Source organism: Terrapene carolina, unplaced genomic scaffold, assembly GCF_002925995.2.
Source record: "Terrapene carolina triunguis isolate 2854851 unplaced genomic scaffold, T_m_triunguis-2.0 Scaffold583, whole genome shotgun sequence".
Taxonomy (NCBI): Eukaryota; Metazoa; Chordata; order Testudines; family Emydidae; genus Terrapene; species Terrapene triunguis.
Window position 1 is genome coordinate 1,007,534 of NW_020664934.1, and position 27,091 is coordinate 1,034,624.

A 27,091-nucleotide genomic window follows, 5' to 3' on the forward strand; every position below is an offset into this window, starting at 1 on the left:
CTCTGAAGCAGACGACTTCTCAAAAATTGTAGACCAGTGTAATGAAAAGAGAGCAAGGATTTTACTCCCTGAATGTGCTTGATCATGTTTAATTCCTTGGCACCAGGTTAATCAGAGCATCACTACTAGCACTACTGAATTTTGCATCCACGTACTGTGTTGGGAAGTTCAGCTCTATAATTGTGGGAGTAAATGTAGACTATGACTCTTTATGGGTTAACTGTTGCAAAGTTAAGCATAGCAAATAAATTCAATCTCTGAGGGACTTTACAGGCTGCAGTGACTCTAATATTTAACAGGTCCAACTCCCACTCTAGACAGAGTACTTTCAGCATGATAGAGACCTGTCATGTGATGCCTTCATATCTGAACCGCCAACAATACAACACCAGCATGTCAGAACTCAGTCAGAGGATCCCATCATATCTGGACAACCAAGTATACAATACCAGAAGGTAAGGGAGTTGGGAATGGTCATGGAAAGACCTTGGAGATACTTAGAGTAAGCTATTGTGTGGCTAGGGGTCTGAAAGCAAAGTTGAGTCTTATGCCCAGGCCGAGGCATCATGTAGACTGTGGTCTGTAATCGAAGAACAGGCTATGGGAGCCTGTTTTGTACCGATTGGCAGCAGTAACATGGAGTAGTGTTACCAGATATCACAGAATGCAGCAAGGGTCAGACATTGGACTGGGACTTGGGAGATGTGGGCTCATTTAGTTGCTGAAGTAGCTCCGTTGGATGAGCGTTAGACTGAAGGTTTAAAGGTTCCTGGTTCAATCCCTAGCTTTGGCATGCCCTAGTCTGTAGTGCTGGGGTGTTTTCTGGGAGTGTAGCTGTGCCCTTAGCCAACAAGAGTCTCTGATCTCCAGCTCCTCAGCAAAAGAAGAGAGGGTGTGGTTCTCCTCCTAGGTGGCCAGCCTGACCTTTCTTTCATCTTGGCAGGGGGTTAGACTAGATGACCCTTGCGGTCCCTTCTAGCCCTATGATTCATGGCTTTATCTCATTATGTTTCTGTGTCCTTGGGCAAATCATCTCCTCTCTCTGTGCCTCAGCTCCTGATCTATAAAATGGGCATAATAATACTTCATTTCTCCCACCCGTGTCTGTCTTGTCTCTTTGGACTATAAACTCTTTAGGGCCAATACTGTCTCTTGCTATGATTGCGCAGTGTCTAGCACAATGGGGCCCCGGTCTTAGTTGTAGCCCATAGGCATTTTTGTATTATAAATAAATAAATAAATACCAACAACAAAATGCATGAGATATCCCCAGATTGTGGTCTCTCCTCACCACTCTGGCAGAGTGCGATGCCAGGAGGTCAGTTTGCTGTGTTTTAGAGCAGTGCTGCATTGCTGATCTGCTTTACACCACTGGGACTCAGAGGGAATATGTCACGGTGCACAGAGCAAGGGCATCACATGTATAGGCCAGAGAGCTATTTATTTCTCTACGGCCTTAGTCTCACCTTCCTTCACTCTTTAATTCACCATTAATTTTTTATCATAATTTAATAGTTAGACTTATATCCCAAGTTATACCAAGAGGACCCAATCAGGATCAGGGTGCCTAGGAGGCAGTGCAGCCTAGTGCCTAGAGCACTGGACTGGGACTCCGGAGACCTGGGTTTCTATTTCTGGCTCATCTGCTGGCCTGCTGGGTGAGCTTGGACAAGTCGGCTCACCACTCTGTGCCTCAGTTTCCACATCTGTAAAATGGAGATGATACTGATCTCCTTTGTCAAGTGCTTTTAGATCTACTGGAGGGAAGTGTTATGTAAGAACTATGTGGTGCTGTTATTAATATAGGTGCTGTACAAACACAGACACAGTCTGAGTCCCAAAGCACTTATATGGTAAGAAATAGAACTATGGAATGTTGTGTTGTCTGAAAAATAGAGTTTTTCTTGCAGTTTAAAGTCAGATCTATGCTGGAGAAATACATACTCTGTCAATACATGGACTGCTTGACATGCATAGGTTGCCAAGCCCAGAGTCAGCTTGTCACCCCCCAAGTCAGCAGTTGGGAATTGCAGATGGTGCAGTGATGTTTGTTGTGAGCGCCAGGAGATCCAGCGGAGTTCAAGACAGGTCAATTTCCGGGCAGCTATGCAAGAGATGCCTCAACTTAGTAATCAAGCATTAGTGTTAGCTCTTGCAGGAATTGGTTACATGGCCTTCGGACCTCAAATGATTTGCTGCATTGCAGAACTCGGGTGTGTGAAGCAGGGAAGGGCAGAAAGGGAGCTACATTAAAATATCTCCATTGAGCCAAAATATTTGGAATTGACCGATACCTGAATTGCTACATGTCATGTCCTGGAGCTGTTATTGGACTTTCTTGCTTCCTTAACAGAACTGTCCCAGGTTATGAAGGGAGAAGCAGCCCCAGGGACACCAGATACAAGAGTCCTAGAGCCAGAGGGCACAATGAATTTGACCCCAATATGGCAAGGTAAGGAGCCAGCAGGATGAAATCCTTATTTGCGAGGCCAAATAGAGTGCTATCACTTGGTTCATTCAATACCTTGAGCATAGTGGGCCTGTTCCTATTGAACCCCTGGCAGCAGTCATGGGCATTGCCGTTAGCTGGATTGTGTTTTAAATCAATGTGTTTTGGGGATTTCAATTTCAGTTTTGGGGGCATGGGGATGAGGAAGTATAATGAGTATTCAGAATGTTTGTGGATTCTTCATCACACATTAATATTCATTCTCTGAGGCTGTATTGATTCTTTATAACAGTGTAGGTACCCCCTGTCATGGGGTGTTAGGTCCCATCTGGTCCAAAGAAAGGGAAAGAATGTACCGCAGCCAGTTAGGTCCTATGCTGGTGAACCTGACTATAACACGAGGTAGTACATCCTAGTGGCTGGAGTCAATAAAGGTACCCTTCCTCATGGGTCTGTGTGGCCCAATGGCTGGAGTCAATAGAGTAGCCCACCTCTGTGTGGCTGTGTTGGCCTATTGGCCTGTTACAGAAGTGGGGTGCCTTCTAGGGGTGTGTGGCGCTTGGGATAGGGGGACTCGGGCCATCCCTGCTTCTCCGAGTCCCAACCCAGGGCTCTGGCAGTGGCGAGTGTGCTTGCCACTGAGTCAGTGGGGATCCCCCCGAAACATGCTGACCTGTTCCCTGGTTCTCCAACCAGAGCAATGTCTAAGTCCCCTGAGCTGTTTCCTATCCTGTCTTCCTCTGTGTTGGTCTACAGTTCCCCATGGTCTCTGGGGTCCTCAGCCAGTGCAGCTGCTGATTGCCCAGTCCCTTCTCTGGATTCTGCAGGCAGCCTGGAATCCATCTGGGGCATGGTGCGCCTTGGCTCTGTGGTCAGGGCAAATAGCAGCTCCAGAGAGAGAGAGCCTGCAATCTGTGTCCTTCCCCTTCAGCAGCCTGCTGAGGCAGAGAGGTGTGGCCTCCTCGGCCTGCAATGCGCAGTTAATCTCTGCAGGCCAGTACAGGGCAGGTACACCCTGCCACAAACAGGCACTACTCCCATTCTAGAGACAGCATTGTAACTATGTCACAGGGAAGTCACAGCATGCCATTTTACATGGACAGCACAGAGTACAACACCAGAAGGTAAAGGGATGGGGCTGGTGATGGCCATGTGAAAAGCCTGCAGTCAGCTGCTTTGGGATGGGAGCCAAGAAGCAGAGTTGAGATATTTAACCTCCAGTTCAAGGCAGAGAGATGTCATGAAGGTGATGTGATCTCTCACTCTCTGGAAAATGATTGCAATTACAAGAACCACTTGTAGCCACTGGGATGCACAGGACTATCTTTAATCTGGATTAATTGTTACCGGCAGATGCTACACAGGATGGGGCTGTGATATGTCCTCATCTACACGATGCTTGATGGAGATTCTTTGCCATTCCATTTGTGGACTTTCCATACTCAGTGCAAAACCCACAGTACACTATCTCCAGAAAGCCAATGATCAGTCAAATTGGCTCCAGAATTGCCACTGGCCTGTTGAAGATGGCAGTTCATTCAGTGTGTGGATTTTTCTACAGTACTTCACAGCATTTAAACCCATACAAGCACAGCATGACACTCTGTAGGGTGCATGCCCTGCAGGCTGTGAGTATAGGATCTGTAGTTTACACCCAGAAGGGACTTCATATAGGTATGAACATCAGGCATGGAATTCCTAGATATCCTAGAGCCATAAGGTTTGACTCTAGGCAGGATCAACTCTGCCCTTTATCCTTCTAAGGCAGATTAGTTATGTTTCATACAGGTTGCTAGGCATGGCTATTTCTGGTAACGTCTTAACAACCATGGTCCACTCTACTCTCTATGGGCACTTATAGTCCCACTGCATTCTTTTTCTAAGGCTAAAAGTTTGGGCCAAGGACCTGGCCAGATAGTTCCCCTCCCGCTCCTGTTGTACAGTGTTGTGTGCTGGTTGGCCACTTGGCCATGGCTCTCCCATCTCAGAGATAGCTACGTGATTCTATATGACCTTTGATCTTTTGAAGTTCTTAGTTGGCCCTCCCTTCACTGTATTGCCCCAGGATTAATCCTCTGAGAAGCTACTCCTCTCTCTAAGGGCATGGCTACACTTGCAAATGTAGAGCGCTTTGAGTTAAACCAGCCTTCGTAGAGCGCAGTAGGGAAAGTGCTGCAGTTTGTCCACACTGACAGCTGCAAGCACACTGGCATGTCCACATTTGCGGCACTTGCAGCGGCATTGGGAGCGGTGCATTGTGGGCAGCTATCCCACAGAGCACCTCTTCCCATTCTGGCGCTGTGGCTTGTGGGAAGAGGGCGGCGGGGCATTCTGGGTCCTCTCCCAATCCCCCGTGATGCATTGGTTCACATCCCAGCAATCTCTCTGCTTCCATCCACAATTGGCGCCATCTTTCAACGTTTTTTGTACTGCGCGCTCTGTCTTCCCTTTCGGTCTGCAGGAATGGAGCTAGATCTGCTGAGGAATATGCTGATGAGTCTCGCCAGCACATCACGATTGGCAGTCGAGTTACTCCTTAAGATCCAAAGTGAAGTGAGGACTCCAATGATGATATCGACTCGAGTAACGCATATGACATAAGATTGCTCATGGCATTCATGGACACGCTCACCACCGTGGAACGGCACTTTTGGGCTCAGGAAACAAGCACTGAGTGGTGGGATCACATCGTCATGCAAGTCTGGGATGTGTGAGGAGCTCGCCCCCACCCTGTGGCGCAAGGACATGAGATTGAGAGCGGCCCTGACAGTGGAGAAGCAGGTGGCTATTGCAATCTGGAAGCTGGCAACTCCAAACAGCTACCAATCGGTCGCTAACCAGTTTGGAGTGGGGAAGTCGACCATTGGAATCGTGTTGATGCAAGTTTGCAGGGCCATTAATCGCATCCTGCTCAGAAGAACCATGACTCTGGGTAACGTGCATGACATTGTGGCTGGCTTTGCACAAATGGGTTTCCCTAACTGCGGAGGGGCGATAGATGGGACTAGGGTGACCAGACAGCAAATGTGAAAAATCGGGATGGGGGTGGGGGGTAATAGGAGCCTATATAAGAAAAAGACCCAAAAATCGGGACTGTCCCTATAAAATCGGGACATCTGGTCACTCTAGATGGGACACATATTCCAATTCTGGCACCAGCCCACCTAGCCTCCGAGTACGTTAATCAGAAGGGCTATTCCTCTATGGTTCTCCAGGCATTTGTGGATCACCGAGGGCATTTCATTGACATTAACGCATGACGCATGCATCTTTCGGAACACTGGCCTATTCAGGAAGCTGCAAGCTGGGACTTTTTTTCCAGACCAGAAGATCACCGTAGGGGAAGTCGAAATGCCCATTTTGATCCTTGGAGACCCAGCTTACCCTTTAATGCCGTGGCTCATGAAACCCTACACAGGGAGCCTTGACAGCAGCAAGGAGCGGTTCAACAACAGGCTAAGTCGGTGCAGAATGACTGTGGAGTGTGCTTTTGGTCGTTTAAAGGGCCACTGGAGCTCTCCGTATGGGAAGCTGGACCTGGCTGATAACAGCATCCCCATGGTTATATCCGTGTGCTGTACCCTCCATAACAGTTGTGAAGGGAAAGGTGAAAGATTCACTCAGGAATGAAACTCGGAGGTTCAACACCTGGCGGCTGAATTTGAACAGCCAGAGAGCAGGGCTATTAGAGGGGCCCAGCGCGGGGCTGCAAGGATTAGGGATGCCTTGAGGGAGCAATTTGAGGCTGAAAGCCACCAGTAATGTCTGCTGTGTAATGCACGGGAGTGAAGTGCAGTGGTTCCAATATGAGTAGTAATCTGTGTTTGCTACATATGATACACTCACTTGCAGTGCCTGTTTCTTTCCTGGGCTAAGGTATCTTTTACTTTATGCAATAATAAAGAATGTTTTAAAAGCAGAAAAATCCATTTATTGAAAAGAAAATTCATTTATTGAAAAGAAACATAACTGCTTGGGAAACAGAAAGGGCAAGGGGGTGGGGTCGGGAACGGTACAATCACAGATTTGCGTATGTCTTGTTATCATACTCAGCTGTCCTGTTTGGAGTGCTGTGCAGTGAGTGCTGCACTTCAGGATGGCTATACTGCATGGTGATGGGGGTTGAGTGCAGTGGGTAAAGGTCGTAGTTTTCAGGGCTGGGTGGTGAAGCTACAGGTGTTGGAGGCAGCTGGTGGAGATAAGAACCGGGATGTTGGGTAAAGTGGGTTGGAGGTGACATGGGGGCACAAGGGAAAGTGTTTTGGGACAAGGGCTGCAGGCGCAGACGGGCACGTAGTGCTCCACCTGCATGGCTACGAGCGCCTGGATTGAGTCCGCTTGGCGCTCCATGATGCTTATCAGCCGCTCCATGCTTTGGTGACGGTGATCCGCATTCTGCTGGCGGGCCCACCTTTCACTCTCCCGCCACTCCTGCACTTTTTGATTTTCATTAAGGGACTGCTGCATGACTTCATGCAGCATGTCCTCTTTGCTTCTACATGGCCTCTTCCTGATTCTTTGCAGCCTCTCAGCCAGTGATAACACGGATGACTGAGATCTCAAGGTTGCATCTGTAAAGGCAAAATGCAACACTTAACAGAGGCAGCATTGTTCACACCAGACAGAACAATGATTCCCCCGTACTTAAGGAGGGCAAGCACAGTCTACACAATAGCATAATTTGCCCGTCCCAAAGCGAGTGCACATAACCCCCGGGAGCCCCAAAATGGTGAGTAAGCACAGGGTTAAGGGGGACTGATTCTTTCATGGCTGTATCGTCCTCTGCCTTGGGGAGAGCCAACAGCTGCAGGGGGCCCCTATACTCAACACTGTCCCCACATTTTCCACAGGAGTTCATCCTGGAAGATATCTCGCTGCTGAGGATGACTAGGAAGCAAGGGAGGGTCTTCTACTACAATGCAGCTTCCGCCCTGGCCCATATGCAGCTTGCCTGTGTGCAGCAGTGGTCCCCCCGCCCCTCACGGCACAGTGGCGCGGACATGTTAGCCTGATTGGGACAAGGACCACAGTGGCTCTCGCACGAAACCTGCCCAAGCGCATTGCCCAAGTTCTGGCTGAGACCTTTGAAGAGATCACTGAGGCCGATTACCGCGATGTGAGAGAGCACATCAATGCCCTGTTATGCATCTAGGCATGCATGCAGCCCTAACCCTCCTCGCTCCAAGAGCCTGCTTCCTTCCCAAAATAAATGCCGCTTACCAGGAACCTCCTCTGGTGTTTGTCCTTCCCCAAGCACTGGCCACCGCGACTGGGTACCTTCCTCCTGGCTTGAGAACAGCTCCTGGCTGCATGCATATAGGGATACCGGGGTGTCTTCCTCCTCAGCACCCTCGCTCCTGCTTTATTCCTCCTCCTCCTCCTGCTTTGTTGGACTGGGCTCTGAAGTGTCCATGGTGGTACTTGGAGTGGAGGTGGGGTCACCCCCAGATATCGCATCCAGCTCTTTGTAAAAACGGCAGGTCGCCGGGGCAGCACCGGAGCGGCTGTTTGCCTTGCGGGTTTTGTGGTAGGCATTCCGCAGCTCCTTCACTTTAACCCTGCACTGCAGAGCGTCCCAGTCATGGCCCCTTTCCATCATGGCCCTTGATATCTGCCCGAAGGTATCGTAATTCCTATGTCTGGAGCGCAGCTGGGACTGGACAGCTTCCTCCCCCCCAAACAATGATGAGGTCCAGCATATCGCCATTGCTCCATACTGGGGATCGCCTGGCGCGTGGAGGCATGGTTACCTGGAAAGATGCACTGAGAGCACTCCACGCCTGGTTGAGCAAACAGGAAGGGGATTTTCAAAATTCCCAAAGAATTTAAAGGGTGGGTCTGACGGTTGGTCACCTGAGGGCAGGGCAGTAGAGTTCAAACTGGTGACCAGAGTGGCAGAACAGGCATTGTGGGACACTTCTGGAGGCTGATCAGAGCGCATTAACAGACCAGGGCGTCCACACTGGCGCCACGGTGCTCCAGCAGGGGCGCATCAACATGATTGCCGAGGTGGAGTACCAGGAGCGCTCTAGCTGCGGAGTCAGAGCACTCTACGTGCCTTTCCAGTGTGGACGCGTCGTGAGTTAGAGCGCACTGGGCTGCTTTAATGCACTCTAACTCGCAAGTGTAGCCATGCCCTAAGATGTTGTGTGTGTCAGGTGTGGGAATGGACATGAGCCTATGTAACCTGTGACAAAATATGAATCAGGATGCTATTTCATGCAACTGAGGGACTTAATATTGTCCCACACCTTTGAAACAATGTCATTGTGTTCTTGCTTATCCATTCTCCCCTAGCATACAGACCTGACACCTGCTGCAATTCAGGTTCCAGGTGTTTGTAGCCTTTTCCCTCTCTTGCCAGGCTTCCCTCAGCTTCAAGTGAGAGGATCTCCATGTCTACTGCCAGCTCTCAGTACCACAGTCCATCAGCCGTGGGATACAAATCCAACCCCAGCACTGCAAGGTAAAGAGTGGAGAAGACTTACCCTGTGTTTGTTATCCTGAGCAATTCTCTTCTCATGCACAGATCCCCACAGAGAGCCAAATCCTGTCCTTGATGCATGTGAATGGCTCCTACTGCAGTGAAATGGGAGCCCTATGAGCATACACTGTGCTTAGATACTGTGGTGTCAGGCACCTTAGAGATAGAAGATAAAGCTAGAATTTGGCCCACTGAGTAGACTTCACCTGTTCTGTTTCATGTGGCTGATAAATACTTTGAGCTCTGAAATATGGAATGACCTAATAAAATGATGCAGCTTGCAAACCTTCCTGCCCTGCTCACTTAGCCCCGGATTGGAACGCTCTGATTCCATTTGGGTCACAGGCCAGTCCGTCAAACTGGACTCACTTTTGAGGAGGGGTGATTCTGCAAAGGCATTGCATAGTGTAGCCAAGGCCAAAATACAGCTGCAGGGGGCCAGTGTAGCATATAGGCACCCGTAGTTTTATTATAGAAGGTTGGCCTGCAGGGCCACAGTGCCCTAGTCGGATAAACTTGGCCAAGCCAGGGTACTGCATGCTGGCACATGTAGTCTCCACAGGCTGCACCTTAAAGCTGAAATCGGTCCATTTAATGCAAATTATCTGCAGCTTTCAAGCTCCTGCTAAGATGCCAATGTGGGCATCTGTTGGCTAGTGTTGGAGTGCCCTGGTATAGTGCCACACTGTTTATGATAATATCACTGTGCAAGCAGAGTGTGCTCATCTGAGATGCTGGCTCTGAAAGAGTCTATGCAAAAGAAAAAGGCTCTGTTTTTCTTTCCTTAGCTGGAACACAGCTTAATTTGATCACATAAGAAGAAAAGATTAGTTGTAGCCCAAAGGCAGCCATGAAAATGAACCATGGAGAAAGATGGGTTACTTGAACTCGACCTCTGATTAGCTCATTCTCACAGGCTCTGGGAGTGTGCTGGCAGGAATGATGTCTTGTGTAGGATCTGTGACAGAGGTACAGACACACGTGGGGGAGGGGCAGGTCACTTTGAAGAGAGCATTACAAAGTGTGGGGGGAGGAGGGGGACAAGTGCAAGGAGGTTCAGTTTCCTGATCTGCAAGAAAAACAGCACAAAGGATAACCATCAATTAGCAATGACAATCATTCTTAAGTATCACTAAGGTTTTTAATGTTAAAGGACAGAGAGAGCAAGAGAGAGCTAATGGCTATTAAATCCTGAGATTGTTGGAAATGGCCAAACTGAATGTAAATTGAGATTCAGTGATAATCCAATAGCACCTGCATCCCACCTTCCCCCTTGCCATGCACACGCATGTGTGCACACACACACATTGTCTCTCTCACACTTCCATTAGTTCCTGACTCCTCTGATGTGAATGTTTCTGTTACTGTCTCCATCCTTCTCTAGCAAAGGGATCCTCTTTGTGAAGGAGTATGTAAACAGCCGTGAGTTATCTCCACGCGACAGCAGGTATGAGCAATCCATGACTCACTCCACAGTGGAGATGCAGAACTGAGTCTGTTGGGTTAGGGTAGTGAAACAGTCACACTGAAATTCCAAAACCTCAGTGTTTGATGCTGTTGGGCTTCATTGCATATTTGCAAAAGTGGTTAGATTTGGTGCGAAAACAGATTTGTTGTGGGTTTTCTGTCAAAAATAGGACCATTTTTTATTGAAAATTATCTATTTTCAAGCCAAAACTCACAATGTGTTTTCAATTTTGTTTAAAGTCAGTGAAGTTATTCCAGATTCTCACCAGTGTTATTGAGAGCAGTATTTGGCTCTCTTTGCTTTCTATTTATGCTCACCTGGTAAACATTAACATCTTGTTAAAATGCATGCTTGCTGTGCTTTTATCCTCACTCAGTACAGCGCTAGAGTTTATAACCCGCTGGCCACAGCAATGTTACCATTGTCAGCTTCTAGCTATTCTGGTGTCAAAAGCAGATCTCAGTGACTTAGAGATGTGCTTTTATATTTGGAATATCAGCATTCACTCGGGTGCCCACAGTATTTCTAACACAAATGTCTTCACGAAAGTAAACAAACATGAAGCTCACTGGGGCAGGGATTGTGTCTTTTATTTGTCTGTGGAGTGCCTACCACGTTGGGTAGGTATTGGGAGTTATACTATAATCAATATTAATGATATCCTAAAATGTTAATAGGACGCCTTGTGTGAAATCCTGGCTGCACTGCAATCAATGGGAGTTTTTTCACAGACTTCAGTGGAGCCAGAATTTCACCCCAGTCTGTCCAGTGGCCAATGTCAGATGAATTAGTGGTCTCATGATATATCTACACAACAAAAGCTGTGGTGCACAAGCTAGCCTGTCTGAACTAAGCTGAATCCAATTAGTGCAGGTAACAATAGCAGTGAAGGCAGCACAGCATGGGCTTCAGACTGCATAGCATGGGCTTGGCACAGATGCTAACGCTTGCCCATTCTGAAGCCCGCACTGCCCTCTCTTCAGTTATCCACCTAGTTGGATTCAAGCTAGCTGGGTAAGCCAGCCTGTACACAGCTTTTGCTGTATACATTGTGACGGATTGAATCACAGAAACCCCCTTGGGAACTGCCAACCGATGTGCCAAGCCTACTTCTGCCCCTGCTTTCCTGCCCTGGCAGCTCGGGAATCCAGCACCCTGTCTTGTTGAGCCAGACATACCCGTCTGCTCCAACACAGACCCAGGGTCTGAATTACTTGCCCCACAGCGGCAGGTTTACCTGAAAGCAGCTAACAGAAGTGTTCTTGTCTTTAACCATCAGATGCCCAACTCCCAGTGGGGTCTAAACCCAAATAAATCCGTTTTACCCTGTATAATGGATATACAGGGTAAACTCATAAATTGTTTGCCCTCTATAACACTGATAGAGAGATCTGCACAGCTGTTTGCCCCCCCCCCCCAGGTATTAACACATACTCTGGGTTAATTAATAAGTAAAAAGTGATTTTATTAAATACAGAAAGTAGGATTTAAGTGGTTCCAAGTAGTAACAGACAGAACAAAGTGAATTACCAAGCAAAATCAAATAAAACACGCAAATCTAAGCCTAATACAGTAATACAACTGAGTACAGATAATATCTCACCCTGAAAGATGTTTCAATACATTTCTTTCACAGACTGGATGCTTTCCTAGTCTGGGCACAATCCTCTCCCCTGGTACAGCCCTTGTTCCAGTTCAGGTGGTAGCTAGGGGATTTCTCATGATGGCCCCCTTTGTTCTGTTCCACCCATTTATATATCTTTTGCATAAGGTGGGAATCCTTTGTCCCTCTGGGTTCCCACCTCCCCCGCCCCCTTCTCAATGGAAAAGCACTAGGTTAGAGATGGATTCCAGTTCAGGTGACATGATCACATGTCACTGTAAGACTTCATTACCCCACTTGCCAGCACACACCTTTACGAAAAGACTTACAGGTAAAACAGTGTGACGGGTTGGATCACAGAAACCCCCTTGGGAGCTGCCACCTAATGTGTAAAGACTACCTCTGCTCCTGTTTTCCTTGCCAGCTCAGGACTCCAGCACCCTGTCTTGCTGAGCCAGACACTCCTGTCTGGCTCCAACACAGACCCAGGGTCTGAATCACTTGTCCCAAAGCTGCAAGTTTACCTGAAAACAGCTCACAGTAGTGTGCTTGTCTTTAGCACTCAGATGCCCAACTCCCAATGGGGTCTAAACCCAGATAAATCCGTTTTACCCTGCATAAAGTTTATGCAGGGCAAACTCATAAATTGTTCGCCCTCTATAACACTGATAGAGAGGTATGCACAGTTGTTTGCTCCCCCAGGTATTAATACATACTCTGAGTAAATTACTAAATAAGAAGTGATTTTATTAAATACAAACAGTAGGATTTAAGTGGTTCCAAGTAGTAACAGACAGAACAAAGTAAGTCACCAAGCAAAATAAAATAAAATGCGCAAATCTATGTCTAATCAGGCTAAATACAGATAATCTCACCCTCAGAGATGCTTCAGTAAGTTTTTCTCAGACTGGACACCTTCCAGGCCTGGGCACAATTCTTTCCCCTGGTACAGCTCTTGTTCCAGCTCAGGTGGTAGCTAGGGGATTCTTCATGATGGCTCCTCTCTCCACTTTGTTCTGTTCCACCCCTTTATATATCTTTTGCATAAGGCGGGAACCCTTTGTCCCTCTGGGTTTCCACCCCCCCCCCACTGGAAAAGCACCAGGTTAAAGATGGATTCCAGTTCAGGTGACATGATCACATGTCACTGCAAGACTTCATTGCCCACTTGCCAGCACACACATATACAGGAAGACTAACAGGTAAACACAACCATCTGCAGACAATGGTCCTGGTTAATGGGAGTCATCAAGATTCCAAACCATCATTAATGGCCCACACTTTACATAATTACAATTGGCCCTCAGAGTTATATTTTATATTTCTAGTTTTAGATACAAGAGTGGTACATTTATACAAATAGGATGATCACACTCAGTAGATTACAAAGCTCATAATGAACAGGAGTACTTGTGGCACCTTAGAGACTAACAAATTTATTAGAGCATAAGCTTTACGGCTGCTACTCTGAAAGCTCATAATGATACCTTACAAGAGACCTTTTGCATGAAGCATATCCCAGTTACGTTATATTCACTTTTTACCATATTTTTCTAAAACTATCCCAGTTACATTATATTCACTTATTATCATGTTTTTATAAAACCATATAGACTGCACAACGTCACAAACAGAGCCATCTGCAGTCAATTGTCCTGGTTAATGGGAGTCATCAAGATTCCAAACCACCATTAATGGCCCACACTTTGCATAATTACAATAGGCCCTCAGAGTTATATTTCATATTTCTAGTTTTAGATACAAGAGTGGTACATTTATACAAATAGGATGATCACACTCAGTAGAGTATAAGCTTTGTAATGATACCTTACAAGAGATCTTTTGCATAAGGCATATTCCAGTTACATTAGCATATTTTCATAACATCATATAGAGTGCAACGTCACATACATAATCTCCGTCCAGGTCACAAAATCATATACTTTGGTTAGCACCCTCGTTAGCATACTTAGCAGAGAGGCCAGGCACTGGGTGGGCCATAGAGCCTAAACTACCCTGTCTCACCATCAGAGTGGTCCCTCTGGGTTGGGAGTGAGGCACATTGGTGCCCGAGCAGGGAAAGCTTGTGCTCTGCTGCTCTTCATGCAGTACGTGCCCTGTGCATAAAGGGAAAGTTCAGTCTGTGGTGATGACACTTTGCTGCCTTTCACTAGCACAGCACTCACTTTTAAGAAAATGTCTATTGATATTTAATTGGCAAGGGATGACACTCTTGTCAGTAAAGAGGCACCTGGGAAGTTGCTCAGCAGCACTGTGACCCAATTAGAATTTTTGGATGCTCTGCACTGATGATTAATGTTTCCGCTCCTACATGTGACTGTCAAGTAATGATTCCTCCCTCCCTCTCTTCTCCAGTGACAGCCTGGTTGATTTGTCTGACATAGAGAGAGCAAGCTACCTGCACAGCAGCGCCTCCCAGAGGTAGGAAAATTCATTGCACTGGGGTGATTTCAAGGGGATGTTATACAGCAGGGATCGGCAACCTTTGGCACGTGGCTCGCCAGGGTAAGCACCCTGGCGGGCCGGTTTGTTTACCTGCCGTGTCCGCAGGTTCGGCCGATTGCGGCTCCCACTGGCCGCGGTTCGTCACTCCAGACCAATGGGGGCTGTGGGAAGCGGCGCGGGCTGAGCGGTGAACCATGGCCAGTGGAAGCCGTGATCGGCTGAACCTGCGGACGCGGCAGGTAAACAAACGGCCCAGCCGCCAGGATGCTTACCCAGGCGAGCCGCGTGCCAAAGGTTGCCGATCCCTGTTATACAGAAACATTCTTTAAGGCTTTACTGTATATGATCTTTTATATCATATGTAGGTGTTCAGTAAAATAATGTCCTTTTCTTTGGCTTCCTGGTAATGAAGCTTAGAACTGTCCAAGGAGACTAAAGAGCATCAGCCATAGTTACCGGGGGTGGTATTAAAACAGTGCTTCCTGCTGCCATGCTGCTTTGGAGTAAATACATAGGAATCTTTGCCCTTGAACTCTGGCAATCCTGCTACACCACAGATGCTTCTGTATCGGCTCTTGGCACAGCCAAGACATATGGATAGATGTCCACTTTTGTACTGCATGGTAGTGCTGGTGTTAGATCTAAGATTGCCTTTGCTCCTACTCAGGGACAGGAACTGTTTGTGTTATTGAGGTGTGGTGATGTTGTGATTCGAGTCCTTTCCTCTCCAACCCCACAGGTCATGTGAAGGTGTCTGCACTTACTGTGGCCATGAGATCCGAGACTGTCCTAAGATAATGATAGAACATCTCAACGTTTACTGCCATGAATACTGCTTTAGGGTAAGGGACATTATTATGTAATGGAACTGGAGGTGACTTGTGGCTGGGAAAGTGATCATAAGGCAATATTTGTTCAGACTTTCAGATTAAAAGCAGATTAAAAGAGATCTGGGTCCATCTTGGAGTAGGAAGTCATGTGGCCACAGATTTTGAAAGTGCCCACAAAAATTATCTTGGGCCATTGTATAAACTAATTATTGAGCTAGAAGATCCCTTTGTTATCATGTTGATTGAACTGATTTTATAATCCAGTGAAATTAAACAGCAAATTGACCATACAAACAGTGATTGTCAGGCATCGGATGGCTCAGAGGGTTTGTAATAGTAGATCACTATTTCATATCCAATAGTGACTGAAACTTGTTGCTATCTGGTGGGTAAGGTGAATTTAGCTAGTGGCCTTAGTTCACAGTTGACTATTGTCTGCATTAAAAAGTCGACTACACAATTAGCATTCCAAGCAGAGAAGCCGAGTTTTGGATGTGTTATGGAGACTGACATTCCCTCTCTTCCTGAAGTTGATATACATTCCTCAAGGTTGATGCACACTGAGGTGATGAGGTGTATATGGGGAGCTTGCTGTGATATGGCTTGTGCTTACCTGTTCTTTACAGAAGCAGAGGTTTTTAGACTTCAGGGCCATTAATCCAGCACCTTTTACCAGCTTTAAATTCACTTAAAAATTACAGAGATTGCCACTCATTTCTCAATCCTCTTCCTATATATGCTTCTAAATAGGGCTCTGGTAACCATCCAACTCCCTGTTTTTATTTCCACAGTGTGGGATTTGCCATAAGGCAATGGGAGACCTCCTGGATAAAATATTCATTCATCGGGACATTGTCCACTGTGACCAGTGCTATGAGAAGCTCTTCTAGGTGAGTGCCACTTTTTCCAGGGTTAGCATGACTGGATGGACACTAGCTCATGGAGAGCATAAAGGATGGTGAACACTAACACTCGCAGTTATAGGGTGGCCAACAATTCTGTGCATCTCATCTGCACAAGAATCTTCCTGTGTACCTATAATGGAAGGCACTGAGACCCCAATCATTACATTGTTACTCCAAATCCCTGACCTACAGAAATGTATTGCTAGTCCAAAAAATCTGCATTACCGGGCCATCCTCTCCTGGACATACTCGCTAATAATGAAGAAATCTTGATTTCAGTTGGTCAAATCAAGCAGAAACCTGGCTTGATTAGTGAATGAAGTAGCAGTTACACATGGTTAGTATCTTCTTCAGTATCAGCTGGATACAATATTCCTCCTCATTTCCTGTACTAACCTGTGGTTGGGGCAGCGAGTTATACACACTCGTGGTGCCTGGGCTCCACCAATATTCAGGGCCCGGCTCCACCAATGTTTGGGACCAGGTCTCTCCCCCGGCCCCGCCTGCCGCCCCCACGCGCCTCCCCCGAGTGTCCCCCGGCCCCAATTGCTGTCCCTGCTCACCTCCCCTGGGCCCCGGGCCCCAGGCCCCAGAGCCTGCAGCTCACGCTGACTCTGCTCTGCCGGGTCCCAGCATCAACTGCTGCCGCAGGGTCCTAGTGCCCCCCCTCCCCCAATCCACTAATGACAGGGCAGGCTGCCCTTACCCTGCCCTTCTGCCCTAGCCCTGAGCCTCTCCAACGCCCCAAACCCCTCAACCCCAGTCCTAGCCAGAGCCCTCACCCCCCCGCATCCTAATCCTCTGCCCCAGCCCTGAGCCCCTCCTGCATAATGAACCCCTCATCCCCAGCCCCAGCCAGAGCCCTCATCTCCCCACACCCTAATCCTCTGCCTCAGCCCTGAGCCCCCTCCTGCATCATGAACCCCTCATCCTCAGCCCCACAGCCCTCACTCCTGCACCCCCATCCCCAAACTCCCTCCCAGAGCGTGCACCCCCTCCCCCTTCACACACACCCCATCCTGCCCCCAAACTCCCTCACAGAGCCTGCACCCCTCACTCCCTCCTATGACCCCACCCCCAGCCCAGAGACTGCACCCAAACTCCGTCCCAGAGCCTGACCCCTCACCCCCTCCTGCACACCCACCCCCTGCCCCAGCCCAGAGCCTGCACCCAAACTCCCTCCCAGAGCCTGCACCCCTCACCACCTCCTGCATCCCCACCACTTGCCCCAGCCCACAGCCTACACCCAAACTCCATCCCAGAGCCTGCACCCCTCACCCCCTTCTGCACCCCCACCCCCAGCCCGGAGCCTGCACCCAGCACCCAAACTCCATCCCAGAGCCTGCACCCCAGATCTCCTCCCCCACCCAAACTCCATCCCAGAGCCTGCATCCTGCACCCCTCCTGCACCCTAATCCCTAGCCCAGGGCCTGCACCCCAGACCTCCTCCCCCCACCCAAACTCCCTTCCAGAGCCTTAGGCAGGTGGGGGGCGGAGTTGGGGGGCAGAGTTGGGCGGGGGGTTCTGGGCACCACCAAAATTTCTACAAACCTGCCACCCATGCCTGTGGTGTAGTGTTGCTGTGCACTGTTAAACAGCTGCCACATTCCAGCCTAGATGTGGCAGCATTGCAGTGGTGGGTGAAGTGATTCCTGCTTGTGAAGATTTTTGGGGGTCAAAAGCAGTATGAAAAGTCTAAATTTAAGATACTGTACTATATTTTTTGCCAACCTAAAAGGAACTAGATTTATTTTTTAATTTTCTTTTGTTTGGTAGCTAGCTTGAAATAAAAGGCACAAACGTAAGATAAAATGAGTGGCCTCTGCCATTGCAATGAGATCAGAAATGGTTCTCTCTCTCTCTGATGATATATACACATGCTTCACTGTACACGACTGCTTTATTGTCACTTTTGATTAGATAAGATTAGCTAAGCTTTTGCATCCCACTCCTTCTATGCTTATATCTGCTCCAGTGGCCTCCCTAATGCCATTTTCTGTGCAGCACCCAGTTCTTGCACTCAGCTTCTCCTTTTTGCTCTTAGATCTTGAAGAACTGAAGGAGCCAACCAGTTGGAAGACTTCAGCAGTGTATATGGGAATGTATCCAGCAGTGCCTGACTGGCTAAGATACCAAATCTCCTGCTACCCCTTTCCTGGAGTTATTTCCCTCTCACCATCTCATCACAATGAATGAGTTTAACATCCACTAGTTTATTTTGTTAACAGCACACAAGACAAGTGCTGACATTAAGGAGAAAAGGGAGTGTCCTCTGCAAAAGAGAAGTGACCTGATTTTTGAAAGGTGCTGAGCACCTCCAGCTACCATTAACTTCAGTGGGATTTGTGAGTGCTTAGCACCCTGGAAATCAGGCAGAAGCTTCTCTCTGAGGCTGATATGTTAGGATTCTCTTTTATCTTTCCTTTTCTTTGATTTTTACAATCGGAGTGCATCTTGGTCTGCATCTGATTACATCAATCAGGCTGCCTATAGGTACTAAAGGTGTGAAAGGCCAAGCTTAGGGCCTTGGGAGCTTATCCAATGCAGGCTGAATCTAGCTGTAAGAGAAGCTTCATTCCCATATTCTGATGATAAATGACAATTGCTTTCCCCTTGCCTGCAATGGATTTTCTGAAGAACTTGCGGACTGACTTTGCCTTAATTGTGTGTGAGCTTCAATTTCCCTTTTCTTCCTACTCTCCAGTGGATTCCTTCAGCAGCACACATGTCTGCTACATGTTTTGGAGAGCTTGCACATTTTTTCACCTGGAATGCTAGTTTAACTTTGTGTGGGGTGACTCTGATTGCCTTACACAACATGCCCAGTGAGTATTCAACTCTACTGTCCCTCATTACACGGAATATCTCTCATCTAAGATCTAAATTGACTTCTCTATAAATGCCTGTTGTTATCCCACTTCTATAATTACTGTAAATTATTTACAGCACAAATGCTGAAGCATAAAACTTAGGTTGTAACAAATGTACATAACTAAAAATATAGCTCTTGAGTAATTTTTAGCTCTCACATTCAGCCTTTGTTAAGGCTGAGAGTTATGCCACTGAGATTGTTGGTCACCTTGGAGCTAAAATATAGCTCCAAGTATTCATCACTCATATTGGACACCTCAAAATTGAAGCACTCAATCACTGCTCACTTTTGAAAATCTTGGTGTGAAGTACCTTGGGAATCACTGGAAGAGCAGCTGGGACAAGGTAGACGTGTTTAGGGCACTATTTTTGTTGCAAAACTCCTATTGCAAGACTGGCTCTCCCACAGTCCAAGGGGATTATTTAAAATCCCACAACATGACACTCTATTATAGGTGCTCCTTCTGCAGAAGATACACACAGCTAATTGTTAACTAATTCCATAGTTTCCTGTTTGGTGTTTGATATGATCTTGCAAAGCATTGCGGAATAGGCTTCAGTTCATTATAATTTTTTTGCTTCATCGTTGTTGGTTGCTGTGTTTCTCTGTAGCACTTGTTTAACCTCTATGTACAATTCTAATAAACACCAATTTACTTACCTGTGTCACAATGTAAACATGTTCTTATTGCCAACTGGAGTCATTTGGTTTGATATACTGTGTGGTTTTTTTCCTGATGACCTAAGAATATTAGCATCAATAAAGCCATCACATACTTTCTGAAGGTTCAGGCTTTGGGAAAAAGGTGGAATGGTGAGAATTAGGGGCAAAGTATTCAAAGGAGAAGGTAGGATTTAAATGCCATAAAGCCTTGCATATAGCTCAAGGCTGGATCAGCTACTGCCCTCCAAACCAGCCGCTGCTGGGCATGAGAGGGGAATCTAAATTAGAAGCTCCTGCTCCAGTCATTCCAAGAATGTGAGGGATTCTCTATTTGAAAAATTCTCCAGCATTTAGAAATGAGCACAAGTGAGTCTGTCTCATGTGATGTTCTCGATGGGGCTCCCTCAGACACTACTTATTTGCTCTCTGAAGAGTTCCCTGGGACCAGGATTAATCAATTATTTTTTGCCAAGGTCCACATTTCTTGGTCAAGGTATAGTCAAGGTCCAGACTCCAGAGAAAGTAATAATAAATAACGATAATGATGATAAGTAAATAAAAAGATTTCGGGGTCTGTACAAAAGTGTCTGGCGGTCTGGATTTGGCCCACGGATTACCCCTGCCTGGGACAATTATAGAATCATAGATATGTAGGGCAGGAAGGGACTTTGAAAAGCCATCCAGTCCAGCCCCTGTACTGAGGCAGGACCAAGCATGCTTCTGTGGTCCTGGAAGCTTTCCATGAGATGATGCTTATGTGTAGAGTTGCTCAGAATTTTCCAATTTTTTTCCCCAAAGACATTTTAAATCAAATATTCAAATTACCTTAGTCCATCCCGTGCTTAGCTGCACATTGGGCTACCCACATTTTCCATCCTTGCCTGTTAACTGCCCTTCACATCTTCCCAATTTTTTTGATAATAATACGTCATCAATTTTCACCAAAAAATTTTCAGTTTTCCAGTCAGCCCTGTAGCTGGTGGAAATTTTTTTTTTTCTAAAAATGCATCGACATTTTTTTTAAAAACAGTATAAAAAGTCAAAAAAGAAGCATTTTTTTAAACTGTTTTTTCAGTTAACTCTACTCGTGTTCCCAGGAGTGTTCCCTCAAATGTGACTTCCGCATTTTCGGGGACATTCTAATTAGCAGGATGGTGCTTTTCAGCAGTGTGTGCTCTTCCTGGGAGTGGTTTCTAAATACCTGTTGCATGTGTTGTATTGACACATTGAGAGTTGCTCTAAATTCTCACCAAATAGCCTTTTCCAAAAAACACAGAGACACTATGTTCCAAAAGTGACGTTGCATCCAGGGCTTTGGAGCGGAGCCCAGAGCTGGAGCGCGGAGCAGTGGAGCTGCAGGTTTTTGCCTGGAGCTGGACTGGAGCCAGAGCACAGAAAATCTTGACTGCTCCAATGCTCCAGTTTTTTTTTTTTTCATTTTCAATCCAAAATGAATGATATTTAGCAAGAAAGTTCTAAAGGTGCCAAAAAGTTTCAGATTGTATAACAATTGATATTAAAATCTACTTTACCACTTTACGTAATATGTCACAGTTATTCTCACTTCGGCCGAAATCAGGATTTAATGTACAGATACAAAATTACAAAGTTTTTTGGAGATATGTTTTATTAAAGAATCAGATAATTATCAGACATCCGGCAACACTGCAGACTGCTCCCACCCTTGTGCCAAGGTTAGGCGAGTACGTACTCGCGTAGATTAGTTAGATAGTTAGATTAGTATGGGTTGATACTTTTGTAAGGGTTGATCAACAAGACGTGCTGAGTGCTGCGATTACAGAAAAGTGTGAGCAAGACGCAACATTTAAGATATCACAAACAGGTATATTGCAAAAAAAATGTTTTTGTTTATTGATATATTAAGATATCGCAAGAGATATTAACCACTTAAGCTCATTTCTCACACAGGCTCCCGTTAACGGTACATTTGTTCATTTGTATGTGCTCCCGTATCACCCTGGCGGACGTATTTTATATGTCATCTGTTCAACGGTCTTTTGGTAGCATTGTTTGTAATTTTAAATTTACTGAAAAAGTCGCATGCAGCAGGCATATAAATGTACAGTAAACATTTTTGCATAAATTAGGAATGATTTTTGTGATATATCCAGAGTGATTGGAAAATGTCCAGCACAACTTTGGGTGTGAATACTTAGGTCATTTTAAGAAAAAATGTTTCTGTGAACATGTGTCCTAAAATTCTTCCTAAGGGAGCTACAGTCCCTTCAAGGAGGTGATGAAAAGTTAATTTCTGATTAATATCTCAAAAACGCTTTAATATAAAGTCTGTGTCTTAGTGTTAGTATGTGCTACCATATTACATTATCCAAAATTATTTAAACCATAGGCGTCCCAAACTGGCGGTTGGTCATTTTTATTTCATATTTCAAGAAAGGCTTGTCGTCGACTGCCCCTGGCTATGAGCGGTAATATTATGTTCCATAATAAGTTAATAAGTTTTGGTTATTATTAATTATTACATTTAAAATTTATGGTTCCAAAGTTGAAAAATAAGTAATAAGTAAAATTGTTTGTATCATTCTAAGCATCTAAGCAGATTAAAATTTTTAAACAGTTTCCTCGGAAACGGTTAATTATACAAAATAAATTAAGAGTACCATTTTAATGCATGTTTTAGCATTAAATCATATTCCAGGATCGTATCTGTTAAATAGTCGAAGATTTAAAAAATGTTAAATAAAATTGGACCAGTCCCCCCAGTTCATGACGCCTGTAGTTTAAATAATTTTATTTGAATGATGTTGTATGATAGAACGTTGGAAATAAACTTTAACGGGAAAGCGGATTCAAATTGCAAGCAGTCCTTTTAGTAAAGAGACAAATTTTCAGAAATATGTTTTTCCTTCATCAGGCTGGAAACATTATATGAGATAGAACCTGTTATTTGCTCTATCTTGTATAATCTATTCAGGCTGATGAAGCAAAAACATATTTCTGAAAATTTGCTCTCTTTACTAAAAGGACTGTGCTTGCAATTTGAATCCGCTTTCCCATTAAAGTTTATTTTCAACCTTGTAATGTATTGCTTCGTTACTTCCCAACAATTAATGTTGTAGAACAGTGATAGCACGTACTAATGCTATGGCACATATGAAATTTCATTGATATATCTATATTAAAGCATTTTTGAGATATTAATTAAAAACTTGGAAAATATTTCGAATATTAAGAAAAACTAACTTGTAATTTATAAATAAAAATTTACATTAATTATGTATAATTAAAAATACTTCTTACTTCATTAAAACGGCAAGAAACATTAAAATATTAAAATATACTTTAATAATAATTTTGTGTAAAAAGAAAATGCGATCATTTTTGTCCAGAAAATCCAAAATAAATTCGAAGTACCTTAAGTGGTTAAGATATCACAAGCAGGTACATTATTAAAAAATGTAATGTTTTGTTCATTGCTTTTCGAAGATCATAACAAGAAACATTTGGATGCGGTAGCAGCACAAGAAGATTTGGCCATGGCTTCAACAAAAAAATCAAATCTGCCTCCCATGATTGATAGCCAATTTACGGAAAAGGATCTCAACGACGTCTTTACTTTTGAATTTGAAAAGCCCAAATTTTGGCTTTTGGGAAAAGCAAAGAAGAAATTGGCAACGTGCAAAGTGGAAAAGGAGGTGAATGGCGAGCTCAAACCATGTAGCTTCAAGACAAGTGAAGCAAGTGCCATGAAAAGTTTCAACCTTTGGTAGCATGTAAAACGTAACCATCCTGAAAACTATGCGGCTCTGGTTACAAAAAAGGACCAGGAAGATGAGGCAAAATAAAAAGCTGACGCGGCTAAACGACGTTCATCTGGCTCTTTGAAAACTCCTGGAGAAAAGATTTTTTGCGGAGCTTCATCTGAAAAGAAACCCAAAATTGAGCAAACAAAACTTGACTCATATTTGAAGTCCTCAAAGGTTACAGTCACGATGGATGCCAATACTTTCCGTGAAGGGCTGATGGAAATGGTTTGCTTGAGTTTAACACCGCTCACTACCTTCAGGCTAAAGAACAAAGGATTCCAAAACATTGCAGGTGAAATGGGTCGGCAGCTTGGCGTTTCGATGGGGCACGATGTGGTTCGTCATTTAGTTGTCAGCACAGCTGAGTCTGGTCGCGAAGAGCTCAAGAAAGCTTTGGAGCAAAGATTGTGCTACCTGAAAATGGATGCGGCAACCCGTGGAAACAGAAATTTCCTTGCAATCAATGCTCAGTACTACGAAGAAGGAAAAGATAAAGCTGTGGTAAAAACCTTGGACATAATCAACACTGAAGGGCATCACAATTCTTCGTACATGAAAAGTCAAGTAAAAGCTATTTTAGAAAAATTTGGGATCAGTGAAATGCAAGTGCTGAGCATTTGCGTTGACAATGCAGCAAACATGATGTGTGCCATCAAAAATTTCAGCGAGGACAATGAAACCATTTCTACCTCTGAGAACAGGGATGTGGACAAAACTGAAGCTATTTTGCCTGATGAAGGAACCAAAGGAATGGATAGCTCAGTGGTTTGAGCATTAGCCTGCTAAACCCAGGGTTGTGAGTTCAATCCTTAAGGGGGCCATTTGGGGATTTAGTTGGGGATTGATCCCGCTTTGAGCAGGGGGTTGGACTAGATGATCTCCTGAGGTCCCTTCCAACCCTACTGATCTATGATTCTATGATGAAATCAAACTCAACATGGATGCTGCTGCGCAATGGGTTAATGATCCTAGCCTCATACTTCCAACATGGCTTCATGAGGACGACTCAAAAGTCCAACTGATGAGGTGTGGTATTCACACTCTTCAGTTGGCAATCTGGGATGGACTGAACAAAGAACATGCGAAGAAATTTCTGGCAAAAATTTGACAAGTCGTTGTCAAACTACGAACCCCAAGTATTAGAAGTGTTCTGCTTGATCTACATGGGGTAACTCAATCATTGGATATTGTGACTTGCTGGGGTTCAACATTTGCGATGATTGATCGGCTTCTTGTTTTTCAATCTTACTGTGAACAAGTGGCTGCTGCTGGAACAAGAGAACTCAAGTTAACAAAAGCTGAATGGGACGAAGTGAAGAACCCGCGAGACCTCTTGGCAAAGCCAAGCCAAACCAAACAACCGTGAATCTTCAAGCTGTTGATGTAACCCTGGGAGTTTTAATGAAGGAATGGTGAAAACTGTCAAAATTCTTGCAAGAAAATGGTGGACAAATTTCAGAAGAAATTCTATCCTCCATGCAGAAACGTGAAGAGAAGCTTTTTGACAATATTCATTTCCTTGCTGGAGTTTATGTTGACCCACAGTATTGGATTCTTCTTACCTCAAGGGAAATACCAAAGGCAAAGGAAGGGCTCCTTGATATTGCTTGACGACTCAAAAAACAAAATCTATTGCTACATTTGAAGTCGGTGAAAGAGGTTGAAGAAAACAAAACACAACAAAAGGAGTCATCAACAATCGAATTTGTGGTTTCGGAAAGTTCACATCCTTCAGAAATAGCAGGCTGTTTTCAAACTTCCGTCTCCACTCTGAACTTGTTCGAGCATCCATCCCTGAGACGTCTTCAACCATCGCAGGGAAATGGAGATAATTCAAGCATCAATTCTTCAGAAGATGATGACTTCGAAAAGGAATTGGATAAACAAGAAAGACGCCGGTGAGTTTCTGTGATTCATAATTGTAATGAAGCATTATTCGAGAGAAACTTTCGGGAAGATTGTGAGGCGATGGAGTCTATTGGGAGGCTAAAAGTTAAGTCTGTTTTTGAGGCCATTCACAGCTACCCACACCGCATTCAGGCTGCCTGTAGAATTGCTTCGAGCATGCCAACAACTCAAGGTAGTGTAGAGCAGTGCTTCTCAAACTATCTGATGTGGCGGACCAGCAATTTTTTTTCCAATGTGCCAGGGACCGGTACCATATTTGTGCCACATTATTATCGTATTCGCATAGGCACGTAGCACATCTCGATGGTAACTGCCGGTGGGGCGGGAAGTGGGGTAAGCGCGCGCTCGCACGTCTCATGCAAAACATGCTGTAGAGCTATGGCATAATTATCAATATTATAATATGTGCTTCTGAAAACATAATATTATTTAATATTGTCCGTGGATCAGTGGCGTAGCCAGGTTCTAACATCGGGGGAGCGAACACACAAAAAAAGGCGCCACCCATTTTGGAAGGCTAAAAATGCCCCGGATGTGATTAATTAAAAAAACTGTCCACACAGCAGCCAGGTCATTTCGAAAACAAATTCAAAATGTCAGAATTTTGGAAATTCTGAGTTTTCACTAGCTCCAGGTGAAATTCTTCACAGAAAAATAAATTCCCCAAAAAATCTCTATTCAGAAACATCCCAATATTTTGCTTGGGCCTCTTTTCAGTGAACAGAAACATTTTAATTTTGGTTTGTATAGTCAAAATCAAATATTTCATTTTCAGTCAACAATCTTTGTGTCCAACTGAGCAGCCATTGCGCCTCAAGGAAGTTATAATTCCAGTTCCCTCATGCTGCCTTTCTCCTTTATGTGCCTTACTCCCCAGTTACACTGTATCTACCATGATGCACCACAGTCTCTCCCTGTGACTGAGCCACCACAGTGCATCGTAAGACTCCCATCAGGCATGGACCATGGCAAGATATGTAACTGGCAAAAAAGTTAACAACCTTCTTCCTAAACAGAGATTAACGTTATTCTTGGCCACTGCTACTATCTAAATATCCAGCTCAAGATTCCCCAGGTTGTAAACATGAATAACAAAAGGTAGGCATAGTCTTTCAGGTAAAAGAACTGCTGTAAATCTCGCCACTTCTTCTGGCTGATTCCCCCAGACTACCACTAGTATTTCTTATTCAAATTAAGAATAAGCCAGCTAATTCACATCTAAGTACCCATCTCTGTTAGAGACTGAGAGGGCTCACCTCATGTACGGTATAAGTCACATAAAATGAAGATGCAGAACTGTGTATCATCTGCATACTGAAGGCTCAACAGCCCACTAATTGTGATATATACACTGAACTAGAACGGTGAGAGAATAGAACCACCTCGAACCCAGCATGAGAATTCCCTCAGTGCAGATGAACATTTGTCCCAAAGCTGTCTCTTTGACAGGCTAGAATGGAGCTACTTAAGACACACTCCTTATGTCCCTGCTCCAGTCCTCAACCTGTCAGCAAATGGTGTCTAAAGCTGGTAACATATATAAAAGAATTAGAATGGGCATCTGAGGCCAGATCCTCAGATGATGTGAATTGGTGTAGCTCTATTGTCTTCAGTGCAGCTACACTGATTTACACCAGCTGAGTATTTGGCCCATTATT

General features: G+C 45.1%; 1 protein-coding gene across 1 annotated transcript in view; it reads left to right on the top strand.

The window, feature by feature from the left end:
- The window catches only part of ZNF185 (zinc finger protein 185 with LIM domain), a 91,273-nt gene extending 75,083 nt beyond the window's left edge, over positions 1–16,190 (top strand). Inside the window, exons 21-26 of the mRNA XM_026659139.1 lie at positions 2,354–2,452; positions 8,814–8,915; positions 10,318–10,380; positions 14,381–14,446; positions 15,210–15,312; positions 16,092–16,190. Coding sequence (XP_026514924.1) covers positions 2,354–2,452; positions 8,814–8,915; positions 10,318–10,380; positions 14,381–14,446; positions 15,210–15,312; positions 16,092–16,190 — 532 coding nt within the window. The remainder of the gene's footprint in view (positions 1–2,353; positions 2,453–8,813; positions 8,916–10,317; positions 10,381–14,380; positions 14,447–15,209; positions 15,313–16,091) is intronic.
- Positions 16,191–27,091: the final 10,901 nt, after the last annotated feature.